At 39.2% G+C, this 19,840-nt stretch overlaps 1 protein-coding gene across 1 annotated transcript; it reads left to right on the top strand.

Annotated features, from left to right (window-relative positions):
- Positions 1-14,707: 14,707 nt before the first annotated feature.
- TLR8 (toll like receptor 8) lies at positions 14,708-17,794 on the top strand (the record flags this gene model as incomplete). Its single annotated transcript, XM_080910782.1, has 1 exon — positions 14,708-17,794. The coding sequence occupies one exon, from the start codon at positions 14,708-14,710 to the stop codon at positions 17,792-17,794; it is 3,087 nt and encodes a 1,028-aa protein (XP_080766908.1).
- Positions 17,795-19,840: the final 2,046 nt, after the last annotated feature.

The following is a 19,840-nucleotide window of genomic DNA, read 5'->3' on the forward strand; positions in this document are numbered from 1 at the left end:
CTCTGATTACAGTGTGCGCCATTGTACTTGGCTAGAACTTTTTGAACAGTGTTTCAGAAGAAACAAAAAAAGTGAGAGGTGTCTAAATATAGCCTTTGATTTCTGAGGCCTTAACCCCCTGAGGCCAAGCCTTCCCTGAGGTAATGGATTTTATTGATTCTTAAGCTGTAAGCCAAAATAAAACTTTCCTGTTTAAAAAAAAAAAAAAACAAAAAAAAACAAAAAAAAAAAAAAAAAAAAAAAAAACTTCTGGTTGTGTCACATAAACTCTAAACTCTCTACATTCTTTGATGACCTGGATCCTAGAAAACTCTTCCCAGCCATGGCCAAATATTGAATTCCTCAGGGACTGGTCCTCTGAAGTCAGTCTAGGAAAGGTAATCCAAGGCACTCTGTGACTTCTGTGAGGCATTTCTTCACAACAGGCTGTCTACGGTCCACATATCTGTTCTCCAGTGTGGCTATGCCTTACTTGGTGGGAGAGGGTTTTATGGGGCTGAGCACCTCACTCTGACCTACTCCTTTCTCCAGAGGCCAGCGAGGTCTTTCTGTAAAAAGTTGGCTTTTCAGGACAAAAGATGAATTTCTGATACCATGTATACCCTCACATAGTAACTAAAAAAAAATGTCTCACAGTTATTTCATTTATAAAATTCAAAACAGAGTAATAGCCGGAAGCAGTATTGTATTATGTACATGGTGATGAGAAAAAAAATAGAATTAGTTTTTTGAGAGTGATGTTTTTATAAGTAGAGATTAAACTGTGGTGTGTGGACTCCTGAAGACACTCTAAAAAGGCTTCAAGGGATCTTAGGAGTCAGCATGCAGATGTGCACAGGTGTGATGAAAACCATGTCCTTCCAAGTAGGGCTGGGAGAACTCACTGTGTTTTCCACCAGCTCAGGTGATCAACACAGATCACTTGTGTTGACTCTGAAACTGAGACTCACCTTAGCGTTCTGGTTACAAATGTATCTGCTCCCGACACATAAATACCATCTGCCACTGTGCAAGCCTTCACTCCTGTAGCACTGTTTTCTGATGGCTTTGTAAAAGTTTCACAGTTTAAAAGATAATAATAACAATTAGAGATTAAAGCTAGTACTCTTGTTCAACATGCCAAATTGCCAAATGTTCCTGTGTAGATGTTTGGCTTTTTGTTGTTTTTGTTTTTCTGTTTGTTTGTTTTTTTTTTTCTTCTAGGCCAGCTTTTGCTCCAAGGTTTTTCATTGTGGATACCTTTCTAAGAGATATGTGGTATGACCCTGCCCCAGAAGCTTCAAGTCTAATTTTATTCAATCACATCAGAGAAGGGACAATGTATGGCCTCTAGAATGTCATCCAATCACTCATTCTCTCACTCAAAGAGCGTTTCTTTCATTTTTGAATGAACATTTATTGACCTTATATTGCATGCCAGGTGCCTCATGTAGAAGCACCTGAGCCATGGTCTCCTGGGCGAACCCTGCAGTATGGCAGTCTTACAAAGGTGTGGAACAAAACAGAAATATGTGAGCTAAATGCCTAAAGGTAAGTTTCAGAAATCCCAGATTCGATACAAATTTATGGCAAGGGTGTTTGCTTTTTAGGTAACACAGATTTTTTTTTCCGTTAAAATGTTATTTTCTTCCTTGTTTTACAGCCCTTTTCTCACCCCCAATCCTGTTCACCGAAACCCTATCCATAGACATAAATATATACCAACTCCAGAACGTATGCTGTGAGGGTATATAAAAATAATTTTATAAATGACTTTTCCTCCAAATTCAGTTTCGAAATTTTGAAACACAGCCCATAAGTGATTTGGCAATAGTTAAGAAATGACAAGTTCCTGTCTCCCTATATAAACTTCTGCAAATCCCATCCTAGATTCTGCTGATGGTAAAGCAACCAGATTTTAGAAGTTGGCCAAAATCTGCTCTCTGCAAACCTCTGGTATGCTGAGGACCACACTGTACTGTGACTACAAGCTATTGAAAGAGAACCTTGAAGGGATCTCAGCCAGAAAGGGGTAAGCTGCGCCTGAGCTTGTCTCAAAGATTTCCTGCAAAATATACTTTCCCATCTAGAGATCTGGGTTGGTGGATCCCTACATGAACATACAAAGAACTAACTGGGCCAAGTGGTAGCAGAAGGCAAAAGCAACCAGCAGCATACATTGTACGCTGGGGGGTGGGGGGGGACTGGCTGTCTGATGAACTTGTGTGAATGTTAAGATAAACTAATTAGAGAGTAAACTCAGAAAGCCGAATACAATGATAATCTTATCATTCTTAATCTTATCATTCTAAACAGGAAAGCAAGACCTTTCTGAGGAAGAATCTGAGCTGCCTATTATTTTCTGGCCCAGCTAGAGAGCTTATCTTCTTCCAGAAAAAGAAAAGCAGATTCAAAGGTTAAGAGAAAAAGAAAGATTTTTGCCTATAGAACATGGTAAGTTCCCTACCTCTAGACCAGTGGTTCATAACTTTCCTATTGCTTCTACTCTTTAATACTGTTCTTCATGTTGCGGTGACCTCCAACCACAAAATTATTTCATTGCTACCTCATTACTGTAATTTTGCTACTGTTATAAATTGTAGCATATATGTCTGTGTTTTCCTATGGGCTCAGGCAACCGGTGTGAGATAGTTCTTTGATCCCAAAGGAATCGAGACTCATAGGCTAAGAACCATCACTTTACAAACATGTTTTAGTATCTGTAGCTTGGTGATAGTTGGTCTTAACTACTAAAAGCTAGAATTTCCATAGCAGTAGCTACTTTTCCTGTTTGGAGTTTTAAAACACACATCTCCCTACCTCTGCCACTATTGCCTTACACTGTCTAGATACAGCAAGAAGTCTGTTTTGATCATTGTCAAAAAGGTATCAGATTGAAAAGCAAATAAACTACAAGTCTTTCTGAATGGTGTATTTTATATAAAAAAAATCAGGGAAGTCTGAAGAGCAATTAGAAAATATGACATGAAAAGAATCTCACTCAAGGTTGACCATGTATGTTTTCCCTAGCCATTTAGTGCATATCAAAGGCCTTTGTGTGCTTTGTGACACTAATTTAATGTCTATTTAACTTACTGAAAGTTAATTTTTATGCTCATTTAAGGTCCATTATGGACCTTGAATATCAATTCATTTTGCACTAAAATTTTATGATCCTTGCAAATGACTGCAGTGGCCTATATGGGATTGGCTCAAGTAGACTAACAGCACATAGGACACTGCAATTGGAGTTGTCTAGTTTCTATGTGGCAAATTTCTATGAGAGCCAAGATAGCTGTGTCATAAAAAAGGAGAGTAGAGAACTCTAAGAGAATCAATGTAAGCTTGTAAAGAGGTGCTTAGCTGCCACCTGTCACCAGCGGGAATGAGGTGGGTAGGTTTTACACGCTTACGTTGAGTCTCTTACTGTTCTATATTATAGTTATGTTGACTATCGGTTCATTTTCATTCTTTCAATCACTGCTTCTTAATTTTCCATGTGACAGCCCTAAAATCGGCAGAACTGATGGGAGAAAAGGCAGGCCATACACAGGAAGCCCATACACAGGAACTCATTACCTAGGACATCTTAGTTGCTCCTACAGGCTCTATCCTGGGAATCACCATTCAGAAGTAATGCTTTTCTAAGTTCTACTGTGATATTGTATGTGTGTGTGTCTGCAGATGTATATGTGTACATTCCTATTTTATTTATTTACATTGTTGGTGGGATTGCAAGCAGGTACAACCACTGTGGAAATCAACCAGGTGGTTCTTCAGAAAACTGGACATAGTACTATCCAAGGACCCAGCTATACCACTCCTGGGCATATATCCAAAAGAATCTCCAACATATAACAAGGACATGTGTACATTCCTTAATGTTTAAGATGGGGTCCCTTGCTTGGCTGGTATTTGCCAAATAGGCAGGTTGGGTATTCAGTGGTGTACTCTCTGCCCTTTCAGCCATTACACCTAGCTTTTCTTTTTCTTCCTTCCTTACTCATTTTTTGGAATGTGGCTCTAGGAATCAAACTCAGTGCGTTGAGCTTTCAAATCAATTATTTTATCAACAGAGCCATATTCCCCAGCCAGATTTACCATTTTCAAACTATGGACTCAAACATATGCTTATTTGGATATATAAACAAGAGGGGTTTTGTTTTTTTTTTGTTTGTTTTTTTTGTTTTTTTTAAGAATACAAAGCCTGTGGTTCTGGTTGAGTATTAGCAAATGAAAGTTGTGTGTCCTTTTCAGGTGACTAGAGACCCGATCGTTGTTGCATATGTTTAAAGTCACTACCTTTAGTATCATCCTATAGAAAGTCAAAGGATCAGCAATGTCAGGGATGCTCTCTGTGGTGGCCTAGTCAGCACAGAAAGGCAAAGTGGAATATTTGCCCCCAGTGTTTGTAGCCTGTAGATTTTAAATATATGGTGGTTTATTAAATTTTTTATTTGTTTGTTATGTGTTTGAGTGTTTTGCATGCCTGTGAATACTGCTTAGTGCCTATAGATGTCAGAGAATGATGTCATATTGTCTGGACCTGGAGTTATAGATGGTTGTAAGTCAGCATACAGGTGCTGGGAAGAGAATCCATGTTCTCTGCAAAAGCAACAAGCACTCTTCCATGATGAGTCTCCAGCCCCTATCTATGATGCTTCTGCCCATCCATGCAACAGATCATTCTCAATTTGTTCTTTAGGTTCCAGCTTTAACTCGTGAATTAGTTGAGCATATCTATGTTCTGTCTCAGTTTGGTTGCTTACTATAAGAGTGACCTTGGGTAAAGTAACCTTCAAAGCATCAGGGTCCAAGTCTGAGAAACAGGTTTTTGATACCACCCACTTGTGCTGATTTGTTTGAGGATGAAATAAACATATGGGTACTTTGTACTCAGCTTATGGCAAATCCATCTATGATCCAAAAAGCATACTTTTCACATATCTTTAGTTGTGCTGAATCAGGAGGCATCTCTTTAGCATCAAGTTCATTTAACTGGCATTATGCTTCCCTTGCTTCCCAAAGCAGTTCACGAATCCATCAGATGTAGGGTAGACAAAGCAAAGTATCTACTATTCATTTCAACTGAGATAATAAATCATATCTGTATATCGTTTGTAAAATATTTTTATTGTATGTATATGAATGTTTGCCTGTGTGTATATAAGTGTGCTGCATGCAGGGTTGGTGCCCTCTGAGACAGTATCAGTATCTCTGGAACTGGAGTTATGGATCGTTCTGAGCTACTATATGGTACCGAATCCAGGTTCTCTGTAAGAATAAACAGTAGGTGCTCATAGCCGCTGAGCCATTTCTCCAGCATCCTGTATATATCTATTCCTTAATTAGTTAACTGGCATAATAAATCAATGACCAACATCATCAAACAAAAACCAATTAGAGGCTATTAAAAGTAAGAAAGAACTCTAGGCTAGCAAATTTTCAGCTCTGCTTCCTACCCATTTGGTGCCGGAATAGCAAAATGATTCAATTTGTCATGTATAATAACCAATAAAATTTGTGGACACTTTGGAGTTATCTAAGGAAGAACACTTCCAGAGAGGGGTATAGCTTGTCTGAGATAAATCATACCATATTAAAGAAAAATCATTTTCTTCCATTGCTACTTAGGAAGACGTCTAGGTCTTTTCCATGCTAGTTGAGCGCTCAACTGCTAAGCTGCATTAATAAATCTTTGTGCTGGTTTAGTTCTGGTTTCGTTTTATTATATTTTATTTTGAGACAGGATCTTACAAGTAACTCAGGTTGGTCTTGAACTCATGATCCACTTGCCTCTGAGTCCAGCTTGTCTTGAAGGAAGCCTTGAAGAAGGAGAAGTTATCTGTGTAGATGGACTGCTCAAATCCTAAGAGCTCCATACCCTCCTACCCTACCTGCATTGGAGATTGTACGGGGTTCATTTTGGCCTCACTGAGAGGTGCTGCAGTTCCAGTACTTACACAAGTAGAGTTTCCCTGTCCAAAGGCCACTAGATCAATGATTACAGAGTGGCTCCTAGCCCACCCATAGTCAGCCAGGGGGGACTTTGGAACTGCTCTTTTCATTGCAACAGTGTCTTCAAAGTGTTAATTAGGTTTCCATCAGAGTACCAGTGTGAGAAGAAAGCTTAGTGGACAAGGTGACAGGTGGAGTTCCTCGCATTATTTGATGCCTTCAGGAGACCTGAAAGCTGTGTCCCATGGATACAAGCAGTGCAAAGATCATGCACTGCAAAATAGAGGAAAGGCTAGGAATCGGCTAGCACAGGGTACACAGAAAGGGAAGTTAAGCAGTTTTCCTTCTTTCTGGTGTTCTTTTTTTTTTTCCCTGTTGCTGTTTATGATTCATAGGCTTCCTTTAAATAAACGAGTTTCGGTTTTCTCCAGTTGGCAGGTCAATCCTTTGAGCCCTAAAACTCCATCCTCCTCTTCCGGGATGTTCAGGCTGTCAGCTCATGGGTATGCCAGTGCAGAGACCATTTTGGACCGATTGCTATGAGAGTGGGGTTCACTGAATCATGCTTGTTTACACACTATCACTTTCAGGGTCACAAATGTGAGCGTTCAGACAGCAGAAATACGTCCCTTCACAGATTTACAAGAAGTCTAAAATCCACGTGATATAGGCAGACTTGAATGTTTTCTAGCTGCCCTGAAGAAAACCTAAGGACGGAGGCTGGGGGGTCACCAGGATGCTCAGTATTCAAGATGAATAATCGCTTTGTGATATCATTTAAAACAAACCAAGAGAGCAGACCCCAGAGATCCCAGAGAGCCCCACCGCTGCCGCTGGCCTTGTCACCATCACACTCGGGGAGGAGCTGCAGCCGGCTTGAGTCACTAGCATGGCCACCACGAGCATCAAGACCAAGACACGGCCGTCGCCCTCTGCCCCCACCCCCGCCGGACAAGCAGGTCATCTCAAGGAAGGTTTTGGGGAGAGTAAAATGGTTTAATGTAAGGAAGGGATAGGGCTTCATACGTACTTGTATACCAGATTGCCATAAAGAATAACTCCAGTAAGTTACAGACCATAATTCCACGGGGTCTCTCGTCACCAAATACAGCCTAGAGAGGATGTAGAGGACAAAGAAAGTCAAGAAGATGAGACCCAAGGTCAGCAGCCACCTCAGTGTCGGTATCGTTGCAAATTCAACTACTGATGAACCCTAAACCACAAGATGGCAAAGAGACAAAAGCAACAGATCCATGTGCTGAGGATTCTTCCTGCTCCTGTGCTTGAGCGGGGCGGGGCTGAGTAAATGCAGGCTCACCATCTCTACCATCATCCAGTTTGGTCATCCAACAAGAAGAAATGAATATGAAAATTCAGCAATAAGAGATTAAGAAAGATTGGAGCTGAAGACCTGAAGTGCTTGCTTTTTGCCCATTGACCAGATACAGTAGAATTATCTGCATTATCTATTTAGCATGGGCTTTTTATAATTTTTACCTAAAGATGTCTCTTTTAGGTAATGAGAAACGTGTTTGTTTGTTTTTTTTTTTAAGAAAAAAAAGGCCTGTTTTTTTTTCAATACACCTTTAATGGTTTTTAAATTGTTTCATATCTGGTCAAGTTGAAATTTTTAAAAACTTCATTTTTGATTTGTAATAAAATTTACAACTTGATTTTTTCAAAAAAAGTCAACAAACTGCAAGCACTTGTTACTAAAGGTCTCAAATAGTAACAACAACAACAACAAAAATAATAATAAAGCTAAGGACTGGAGAGATTATTCAGCAGTTAAAACCATGCATTCATTATTTTTTTTTTTTTTTACTGTAAGCCTGCTGGATTTTACTGGGAGCAGTAGTAAACATGACCAGCATTGGAACTCAAACAAAGGAAGTCTAAACCTGTGCAGATGTAACATCAAGGATGAGAAAGAGCTAGAAACCAAACAGTTCTAAGATTTTCATTTGCTTTAGAGATGACCAGATATGCTCAATTTTTTTTGACAAAGATGTTAAGACTCAGTTTTGCCAAGGTACATGGCATAATTACGTGAAAGTGTCTTTATGAAGCTGTTATAATTGCAATGAATATATAATTAAAATAAATATACCATCTTAACCACTGCTTTGTGGGACTGAATAAGAAGGGTCATGAGACCACCACCACCACCTAACTCTGAACTCTTCCACCTCTCAAAGCCTTGCATTCTAAGCACATTCAACACTAACTCTTCTCTCCTCCCCACACCCTCACTACACGGTTCCACTTCTACCCCCCCCCCAGATGTTTTCCTGTTTACAGAAAATCTAAGATCCATAAATGAAAAAGGCAATATTTGTCTTTCTGAGTGTGGCTTGTTTTGCCTAATAGGATGATTTCCAGTTGCATCCATTTCTTCTTTCTGCAAACAGCATAATTTCATTATTTATGGTGGTATAAAAGCCATTATTTATAGATATTCATTATTCTTATAAAGGATCTCAGTTCAGTTCCCAGCACCCAAGTAGGGCAGCTTACAACCACCTGTAACTTCAGTTCTTGGAGATCTGATGTCCTGTTCTGGTCTTCAGGGGTACCTTTCTCTCTCTCTCTCTCTCTCTCTCTCTCTCTCTCTCTCTCTCTCTCTCTCTCACACACACACACACACACACACACACCCCATAAGTATATTAAAAATAAAAATAAACTTAAAACAAATTCTTGTAAAAACCTACAACTCAGGCCAGGTGTGCATAGGTTATCCTGGAATTCAAGAGGCTAAGGAGGATCGTGAATTCTAGCCCAGTCTGGGCTACAGAGTGAGAACCAGGCTGAAGGGAGCAAATGAGATTTTGTTCTTATAAAAGATTATTTTTTGATCATGAATTTTCAATGACCAAGTTCTGTTTACGGGGTCCCCTAATTGCAGTTATGTCACTTTGATCAGGCCCTACTTCTCCTAAGTGAGTCCATATAGCTTCCTGTCTGAAATGCTAAAGTAGATGTTCATAAGCAAGGTAGACGCTAGAGTTCCCAGAGCTGAGCCTGGGATGAGTATGGTGTCCTGTGCTCTACCAGCAGAGCATTCTTTATCCCTTTATCTCTCCTGTTTTTTTCTTATGATGGTTCATCTTGACTCTGACCTTTGTCTAAGGCTCCTAAACTTCATCATACTAGACACACACACACACACACACACACACACACACACACACACACAAGCATGCACACATGCATGTCTGTCTATCACTTGCTTTCAGTGCCCGTGGAAACCAGAGGAGGGTGTTGAGTCCTCTGGAACTAGAGTTTAAAATGGTTATAAGCTGCCAGGTAGGTGGTGGGTATTTATTCCAATTCTTATAGAGCAGTAACCACTGAATCCAGACTCCTTTCACCGATACTCTTATTCAGACTCTTAGTCAATTCACTGGCCTGCTTCCTTTGAGATGCCTTTGTCTCCCAACTCCGGAAACTTTCCAGGATTTTATACTGCTAACTACTCCAAGAAATTTCCCATCCCCTCCCCCATGTCTCTGCCTCTGCATGCACTGTCTCTATATGCTTTATTTTCATTATTGAATTCCTGTAGTATACTTAAAATGTTGCTGCTTCTCAATTTATCCTCATACCTATCATGTCACGTGGGTGTCAATTATTATACTACCATGAATACGGATTTGTGGTAGAGTGGTGGAGCACTTGCCCCAGCATGCACAGGGCCCTGTATCCCATCGCCAACATGTCAAGGAAGGGTGTGGGTGGAAAAAGAGGAAAGAAGAGAAGGGAATAAGGAAGAGGAGAAAAAAGAGGCAAGAAGAGAGAATTAGAAGGGAAAGAGGGGAATGGGAGAAGTGGTAAGGAAGAGGAAAAGAAGAAGAATAGGAAAAGAGAAATGTATTTTGGTCCATGTTCTATTGGGCTATGTTCATAAGAGGGCTCTACAGATTAAGTGTGTATTAAATACAGATGGTCAAATGAAATAGATCAAAGAGTCTAGGAAAGAGAGGAGCATGAGAGGAAGAAAGAGAAGAAATGGGGAAGAGGATAAAGGGAGGAGAGAGAGTAAAGGGGGAAGAGGAAAAAGAAGTCTGCCTTATTTCATCTGGGATTTAGCTTCTATTGGTATCATTTTTGTAAAACTTTACCGGAGAAGGGTAGCCCTCTCTAGGTGTTTTGGTGTCTAAGCTCCCTGATGCTCTAAACTCTAGATGGATGTGCTATATTCAGCCAGGAAGTGTTCAATGACAGCTTAGTACCTTGGGAAATATGCATTCACAATTGTGGTGGTTAGAATAAGAATGCGCTCCACTCTCACCTTGGGCTCATATATTTGAATATTTGGGTTCCAGTTGGTAGACCGTTTGGGAAGGATTAGGAGGTGTGACCTTGTTGGAGGAGGTGTATCCTTAGGGATGGACTTGGAGATTTCAACAGCCCATGTTACAATCAGTCTTTCTTTCCTTCTGCCTCCAGCTTTTGTATTGGATATGAGCTCTCAGCTACTCCAGGATCATTCCTGCCTGGCTGGCACAATGCTTCTCCCTGTGGTGTTCAGGACTAACCCTCTGAAACTTGAAGCAAGTCTCCAACTAAATGCTCTTTTTCTATATATGCTGCTTTGGTAACAGTTTCTCTTCACAGCAATAGAACAGTAACTGAGATAGAAATGCACAGAAACCCTGTGTGGGGTGTCAAGGCTTGATCACTGATCAATCAACCCTTTCCCCTCAACTTACTTGCTGTCCACTGTTTGCCATTTGATGCACTTTTCAAAGTTCGGTTATTTAGAGTGTGCTCACTCATGTTCTTGCCTCGGTGACTTCTTAGGAGGCTGGTGTTCGAAACTTCTAGCTCTTCACTCAGGAAGCTCTAACTTCTGCTCATTTCCATGACCCATGATTCCTACTGTGACTTTAGACTGTGGGAAAAGCTGGTTTCATCCTAAAAGGACTTTGACTCTCAATATATTCCTCTGCGTGTAACAAGAGGTACCTGGAACTTTTCATACCCAATTGCTCTGCTCTGTATAAAATATATAGTTGTACTTGAACTTCCTTAGTTTGAGGAAGTGGGGCCACAGTAGGTGCACCCCATTCTCTTGGTTCATTAAGGATATCATACCAACCAATAGCTCTATTATTCTGCAAAAGAAAATGTCTGGAATTTAGTTTTACCAGGATACATGTTCCCCATAGACTCCTTTACAAATTAATGTGTTCTTATTTTTTTTTTTAGTTAAAAGTTAAAAGAGGAACCTTACCAATACTTACTCAGTGAAATAATCAAGGTCTGCATCAACTGGAAAAGTCATGATAACAGTGTTTAGTCTTGGTCTTGCTAGAATGATGCTCTGTACCTATTTGTCTTTCTCCTGAAATCAATAACCCCAGTCTAATAACAAAAATATCATGTAAGGTCAACCCAAGGACTGACTTAAACCTCCAGTTTGCAGTCTTTACTCTCTTCCTATCTAATGTTCTATCTAAATTTATAATTTTTAGTATACAAATCAGATAGGCAAGTATTCTACATTTTTTCTAGTGCTATGTTTGAAAGCAGTTACTGAAATAAAATGCATGTTAAATAAATGTTTGCTGAATGAATGAATATAAAAATTCTTATATTTTCCATTCTATTTCTACATGATATTCTGTCATAAGGTTACAATCAGACATGTATAATATAATAGACATTGAGATTATTTCCAATCTTTTGCTATTGGTAAAAAGCTTTGCTTATAGCATCTTTCTACATAGACACTGGCACATGTAGTTGTGTCTTCAGGATCTCCTTTCTGAATTGAAATTGATGACTCCAAGTACACATTTCTAGTTTCGAAAGATGTTGCAAACTTCTGCCCATCTTAGACGTAGCATTAGTTTCTATTTTTGACATCAAGAAATGAGCTATTTCATGACGCATCCAGCTGCACAGTAGATTCAGTTTAGAACTTCAATCAGTGTAATTTTCTGAGCAGTATTAGAATATCTTTTTGTAAGTTTAAGAAGTATTCCCAAGGGAAGAAGAAATGGCTCAGTGGTTGAGAACACTCTTCCAGAGCACATATGTTCAATTCCCAGCACCCATACAGTAGTTCACAACCATCAGTAGCTTCAGTAACAGGAGACCCTAGAGATTTTTCAGGTCTCCAAGCATACCATGCATATATGATGCACATATATACATGCACATAAGCATCCATACACATAAACACCACTCACATTTCAGTCTTTTTAAAAAGGTTTATTACTCGGTATTCTACCTGCACATATGCTTCCATGCCAGAAGAGGGCACCAGATTTCATTAGAGATGGCTGTCAGACACACAAGTGGTTGCTGGGAAATGAACTCAGGTCCTCTGGAAGAATAGTCAGTGCTCTCAACCTCTCAGCCATCTCTGTAGTCCCACATTTAATTGTTTACTGTTAATACATTTTGGTCCATTTTCTATTGGGTTGTGTTCATAAGAAGATTCTACGTAATAAGAACATATTAAATATAAATAGACAGATGAAACAGATGAAGGAGTCTAGGAATGAATCTAAACATGCAAGAAAGTTGGACACGTGTTTACGTTATGAAGGCAGGGATCAATGATTCTGCAGATGATAGAGAAAACTGGCTCTATACTGAGAAGAGAATGATTTGTGTTTACTTCTCATATTTTATGCCAAAACAGTTCTAGTTGGGTAAAATATTTTAATGTGGAAAAATTCAACCATAAATTTAATAGGAAAAAGTTAGGAAAATTGTAGTTTCTAAAATTGAAGTGTGGAAACTTTTCCTAGACCCAAAAAATAAGTCAAATTCCCTTGTTGGGTTGCTTATAGACTCAAGTAATTTTTTTTTAAATCACAGGTGAAATCTTGTAATATTAGTTTATATGACTCAATTCTATCTACAAAGAGGACTATTAAATAACCAATAAAATAGAGTACCCAGGCCATTCACTGGCTGACATATGCCAAAATATATATAAAGACCTGACAATGTTCAGATTGGAATACATGTAAACTTAGATATGCATAGGGCCCTAGATAAATACAATATTTCCCATGGTATCTTACATTCCTGAGAGTCTACAATGCTTCATGGTTTTTGAGGACTATCTTATGATACTGGTTTGATCTAGGGTCTCATGTAACCTGGATTTGTGAGGAGCTGGCAAAGAGATGCACTTGAACTCCTGACCTTCCTGTTTCTACCTACTGGGTACCAGGATTACAAGCTTGCGCAATACCACCCCAGTTTAATCAGTCCTAGAGACTGAACACACAGGGCCACTAGAATGCTAAGCTGGTATTCTACCAACTAAGCTACAGCCTGGCTGAAGTCATCTGATGAATGCATTTTCAAGTTGTATTAGTTTTCTATTGCTGCATATTAAGTAGACTCCATGTTTAGAGTTTTTGAGTGAGATCCATTTGCTTAGCGATGAAAGCTCAGCTTGAACAACAACTTGATTTCTATTCCCGTAGTGCATTTCAACATTCTTGATTGCCAGAAATACTTTTAAGAATCAGTCATGCCTTCCTTAGAGAATTTCAAATTTAGCAAGTAAGTAGCTATTGATCTCAAAGTTTGCATGGTCAATAGTCTACATTTTTTTTTTTTTTTGCATGCCCACTACATTTGAGGAACCATTTTGTCCCATAGATTTTAAAAGGAAATTATGACCTATGACAATGAGTGGCTTAAAAAAATTGAAGATTATCTTAAGTCCCAACACAAACCTATATCATTCTGAAAGTTATTTAGCTCTTAGAGGTCTCTTGTTCACCTGAAAAAATATGGATAATAAATTGTGTTCTTATGAGCCTCCTGTGGGTAAGGAAATGTTGGTGTAGCACTTAGTGCAATACCTGACACTTTCTTTCGTGTCACGGATTTTTCACGTTTTAGCAATGTAAGGAACTAAAAGAATCTGATGTGTATCATCACCATGGAGAAACAGAAGAGCAGAGGATATAATTGTGAGCACTGTGGAAAGCAAGTGATGACTTTGACATGTGTGTCTTAGATGATACCAGAATGGATACATCTTCTTGGGAGATGCATCCCACAATGAACTCCTTTTGGTTGCTGGGCAAAGTTTTATCAAGAGCCATCCATGCCAAGAAGGGCTGAGGAAACTCAGTGGATAAAGAACTTGCAGTATAGTTTGATGTCTCAAATTGAGGGCCTCCAGCACCTACACATGAGCCTGGAAAATGTGGTGGCTGCCTATAATCCCAGCTTTTGGAAGTCAAACACACTGGGTCTCCAGGGCAAGCTGGCTATCTAGACTGGCCAAATTGGCAAGCTATGTGTCTCATTAGAGAGATCCCACCTCAATTAATAAAGTGGTGAGTGATTGAGGAAGAGAATTTGTGTTACTGTCTGGCTTCCAAGTGTAGACACCCACATGCATCCATGCATACTACACTTGCACAAGAATGGTTATACAAATAGTTTGTTGCTAAAAATATGTGCCATGTTATGCTATACGCTTATCAGACCCACATCCATGCTTCATCTAAACCTTAATAAGGTGGTAGGGCATCTTGATTAATTCCTTTTCAAATGCTTTCTATCATCATGTCTCAGAGTTTCATCTTTACCTTTTTAGCTCCCTGAAAGTTAAAAACATACAAATATTCTGAAATTCATTGGATGCAACATATTAAATTATCAGTAGCATTTCACACCTCAAAACTCCTAAGTATGGTGGAACTTAAGTTTGCCAAGAAACACCCATGAAATATTGCTACTCTAATACGGTACTTGCTCATTTGGTTTCCCTTAGGAAAATATGTCCCTTCCGTCCTGGTTTCTGACTTGCTTTTGCCTGCTCTCCTCTGGAACCAGTGCCGTCTTCCTCGATGTGAGCTATTCCAGAAGCTATCCCTGTGATGAGATAAGACAAAATACCAGTGTGATTGCAGAATGCAATCATCGTCAACTGCATGAAGTTCCCCAAACGATAGGTAACTATGTGACAAAAGTAGACCTGTCTGACAATGTTATTATACACATAACAAATGAGTCCTTTCAGAAGCTGCAAAACCTCACGGAAATCAATCTGAACCGCAATGCCCAACAACAGCACTGGAATGAAATTAAAAATGGAATGAATATTACAGAAGAGGCATTCCTCAGCTTAAGAAATCTAACGGTGTTGCTGCTGGAAGACAACCAGTTATATGCTATGCCCACTGGGTTGCCTGAGTCTTTGAAAGAACTTAGCCTAATTAAAAACAATATATTTCAGGTGACTAAAAACAACACTTTGGGGCTTAGGAACTTGGAAAGACTCTATTTGAGCTGGAACTGCTATTTTAAATGTAACCAAACCTTTAAGGTCGAAGATGGGGCATTTAAAAATCTCATAAACTTGAAGGCACTCTCATTATCTTTCAATAACCTTTTCTACGTGCCTCCCAAACTACCAAGCACTCTAAGGAAACTTTTTCTGAGCAATGCCAAGATCATGAACATCACTCAGGAAGACTTCAAAGAACTGAAACACTTGACATTACTAGATTTGAGTGGAAACTGCCCAAGGTGTTTCAATGCCCCATTTCCTTGTAAGCCTTGCAACAACTCATCCATCAGAATACATCCTCATGCTTTTCAAAGTCTCACCCAACTTCGCTTTCTAAACCTCTCCAGCACTTCCCTTCAGACCATTCCCTCTACCTGGTTCGACAATCTGACAAATCTAAAGGAACTCTATCTTGAATTCAATTATTTAGTGCACGAAATTGCCTCGGGAGCATTTTTAACAAAACTACCTAATTTACAAATCCTTGATCTGTCCTTCAACTTTAAATATAAGGAATATTTACAATTTATTACTATTTCTCCAAACTTCTCTATGCTTCATTCTCTTAAGAAGTTGCACTTAAGAGGCTATGTGTTCCGAGAACTTAAAAAGGAACATTTTAAGTACCTCCAGAATCTCCCAAACTTAACGACCATCAACTTGGGCATTAACTTTATAGAGAAAATTGATTTCAAAGCTGTCCAGGATTTTCCCAAACTTGATGTTATTTACTTATCTGGAAATCGCATAGCATCCATAATAGATGGTACAGACTACTCCTCTTGGCGACATAATCTTCGGAAACCTCTCTCAATAGACTATGATGAGTTTGATCCACACATGAATTTTTACCATAGCACCAAACCTTTGATTAAACCACAGTGTACTACTTATGGCAAGGCCTTGGATTTAAGTTTGAACAATATTTTCTATATTGGGAAAAGTCAATTTGAAGGTTTTCAGAACATTGCCTGCTTAAATTTGTCCTTCAATGCCAATGGTCAAGTGTTGAATGGCACAGAATTCTCATCCATGCCCCATATTAAATATTTGGATTTAACCAACAACAGACTAGACTTTGATGATAACAAGGCTTTCAGTGACCTTCGGGATCTAGAAGTGCTGGACCTGAGCCACAATGCACACTATTTCAGTATAGCAGGGGTAACACACAGTCTAGGATTCATCCAGAACTTAATGAACCTCAGGGTGTTAAACCTGAGCCACAACGGCATTTACACCCTCACAAATGAAAGCGAGCTGAGAAGCACATCCCTGGAAGAATTGGTTTTCAGTGGAAATCGCCTTGACCGTTTGTGGAATGCTGATGATGGCAAGTACTGGGCCATTTTTAGAAAGCTCCAGAATCTGACACGCCTGGACTTATCATACAATAACCTTCAACAAATCCCAAACGGAGCATTCCTCAACTTGCCCCAGAGCCTCCAAGAGTTACGTATCAATGGGAACAGATTACGTTTCTTTAATTGGACATTACTCCAATATTTTCCTCACCTTCACTTGCTGGACTTAGGGAAAAACAAGCTGTATTTTCTAACCAATTGCCTATCTAAGTATACACATTCCCTGAAGATACTGCTGCTAAGCCACAATCATTTTTCTCACCTACCCTCTGGCTTCCTCTCTGAAGCCAGGAATCTGGTGCACCTGGATCTAAGTTTCAACACAATAAAGATGATCAATAAATCCTCTTTGCAAACCAAGACGAAAACAAACTTGTCTGTTCTGGAGTTACAGGGGAACCATTTTGACTGCACGTGCGACATAAGTGATTTTCGAAACTGGCTCGATGAAAATCTGCACATCACAATTCCTAGACTGGTAGATGTTATTTGTTCCAATCCTGGGGACCAGAAATCGAAGAGTATCATGAGCCTAGAACTCACGACTTGTGTATCAGATACCACGGCAGCTATCCTGTTCTCCCTCACTTTCCTTACCACCTTCACGGTTATATTGGCTGCTCTGGTTCATCATCTGTTTTACTGGGATGTTTGGTTTATCTATCACATGTGCTCCGCGAAGTTAAGAGGCTACAGGTCTTTATCCACATCCCGAACGTTTTACGATGCTTACATTTCTTATGACACGAAAGATGTGTCTGTTGCTGACTGGGTGATCAATGAGCTACGCTACCACCTTGAAGAGAGTGAAGACAAAAGTGTCCTCCTTTGCTTAGAGGAGAGGGATTGGGATCCAGGATTACCCATCATTGAAAACCTCATGCAAAGCATAAACCAGAGCAAAAAAACAATCTTTGTTTTAACCAAGAAATATGCCCAGAGCTGGAACTTTAAAACAGCTTTCTACTTGGCTTTGCAGAGGCTGATGGATGAGAATATGGACGTGATTATCTTCATCCTCCTGGAACCAGTGTTACAGTATTCACAGTACCTAAGGCTTCGCCAGAGAATCTGTAAGAGCTCCATCCTCCAGTGGCCCAACAATCCCAAAGCGGAAAATTTGTTTTGGCAGAGTCTGAAAAATGTAGTCTTGACTGAAAATGATTCACGGTATGACAATTTGTACATTGATTCCATTAGACAATACTAATACTGGGAAGTCACGTTTCTGTGCTATCATAAAAACACACAGCCTCTCTTTACAATGAACTGTGGCAAATGAAAGGACACATGGCTACTAGATGGGCTGAGAATAAGTGACAATTGGGTGTTCCTTCTCTAAACCGGGCACTTAAACAAGCCTCTCTAAGGCTCAGGTAACTTTGTGGAAAAGAGAGCTGGAAAAAAACATATGAGCTAGAATAGAGGTAAAAGTGCAGAAAATGCTATGTTCTGGGCATGAATGCCATTGTAACCATGATGGCACAGCAGCTAGGGTTGGCTGCAGTGAGCCTGCATGAGACTGGGCCTCTTATCAGTCAATTACAGATGGGAGCAGGTCCCATCAAACAACTCTCCATCTTTCTGGGATCCAGGTCACCTCTACTCCATCCTTCTGCACTATCAGCTATGAATGGGTACTGGGAATTTTAATGTATGAATTCCTAAGAACTTTACCAAAATAGTATGTCATTATTTAATATGGACAATCTCACTCAGAAGGGGAAGCAAAATAGTCATTAGGGGTGGATGGAAGAAAGGAACTGGGTAGGATGGGGGTGAGGAGGGGAACAGGGATTGGGATGAGGTGTAGGGAGTTTTTGTTAGGCTTTTGCTTATAGAGATGAGAAACATGACCAATTCAGTAAGTCAGTAATGAGCTCTATGAAGCGTATGCCCTTTGGAAGCAGTCTGTTGACAAAGTCAGGAGTTAATGGATGTTACAAAGCAGTTTTACTTTCTCATTAGTAAATGTACATATAAATTGAAGAGAATGTATGCAATGATTGATGAAAATGTTTTTGAACCCGGTTGATTCCTCATTCAAGTTTCTCGTATGAGAAACTCAGACTTGAGATTTGTTGATGATGAAGAAGTTGACATTACACTGAGTTTTCTTTTTATTAATTTAAAAACATACAGAACTTACATGTTCCTTTAAGTTTTTCAAAAGTTACACAGGGTTGAACAATGAATTATAAATCTTTACATGGTCTTTTGCTTCCTGAGAGATCTCTCTGTATTACAACGAAGTATAAATGTTCAGTTGTTATTTTTTTAACAACTTTATTTTACAAAACAAAGATAAATGTACAGATTTTAAGCATTTTTGCATAAAATTATATAATACATTTTTGTCAGTACTTTTTTTTTAAGGTTTGATAGTGTGATAAAGATCCTACCAGTTACAATGAGCATAAAGTACATGTAAAACAAGATGCAACCTGGAAATAGTCAAAGTTTTCTTGGTGTTTAAAGATTTTTATTTATTTATTTATTTTTATTTTATTTTTTTACAATGAGCAGACAGTACATGTAATACAGGGTACAACCCGGAATTTGTCAATGTGTTCTTGGTGGGTAAGGATTGAGCATGACTATTTTTTTTGTTTTGTTTTGTTTTCTTTTTTTCTTGGACTTCATACAGTCTGTGAGTTGTTTCTGGGGGAGTGCAAGCCTCTGGGGTTAGCATCCCACTATCAGTGACTGCATATTATGTCTGTTCTTTTGTGACTGGGTTATCTCACTCAGGATGATATTCTCTAGATGCAGCCATTTTCTTAAGAATTTGGTTAAGTCATTGTTTCTGGTGGCTGAGTAATAGTCCATTGTGTAAATGTACCACAATTTTTGTATCCATTCATCTTCTGAAGGACATCTGCGTTCTTTCCAGCTTCTGGCTATTATAAATAGAGCTGCTATGAAAATGTTCAGTTGTTATAACACAGAGATCCAGTAATACAGTTGTTTACTTCTCTGTACCAATATATTGGTAACTTTTCTCACTGCTGTGACAAAGTACTTGACAAAAAAGTCTTAAAGAAGGAATAATTACTTTTTTGTTAATTATTTGAGGATATATTCCATTGTGGCTAGGAAAACATGGTAGAAGGAGCTCGGAGCTCTTTGTTATATTGTGTCTGTAGTCAGGAAGCAGAAAGCAATGAATAATGACATTCAGCTCATTCTCTTTTCAACTCAGTCCAGAATCTCAGGCCAGGGTATGATGTCATACAGTTAAGGTGGACCTTCCCAC

Source organism: Micromys minutus (assembly GCF_963924665.1).
Source record: "Micromys minutus genome assembly, chromosome: X".
Lineage (NCBI taxonomy): Eukaryota > Metazoa > Chordata > Mammalia > Rodentia > Muridae > Micromys > Micromys minutus.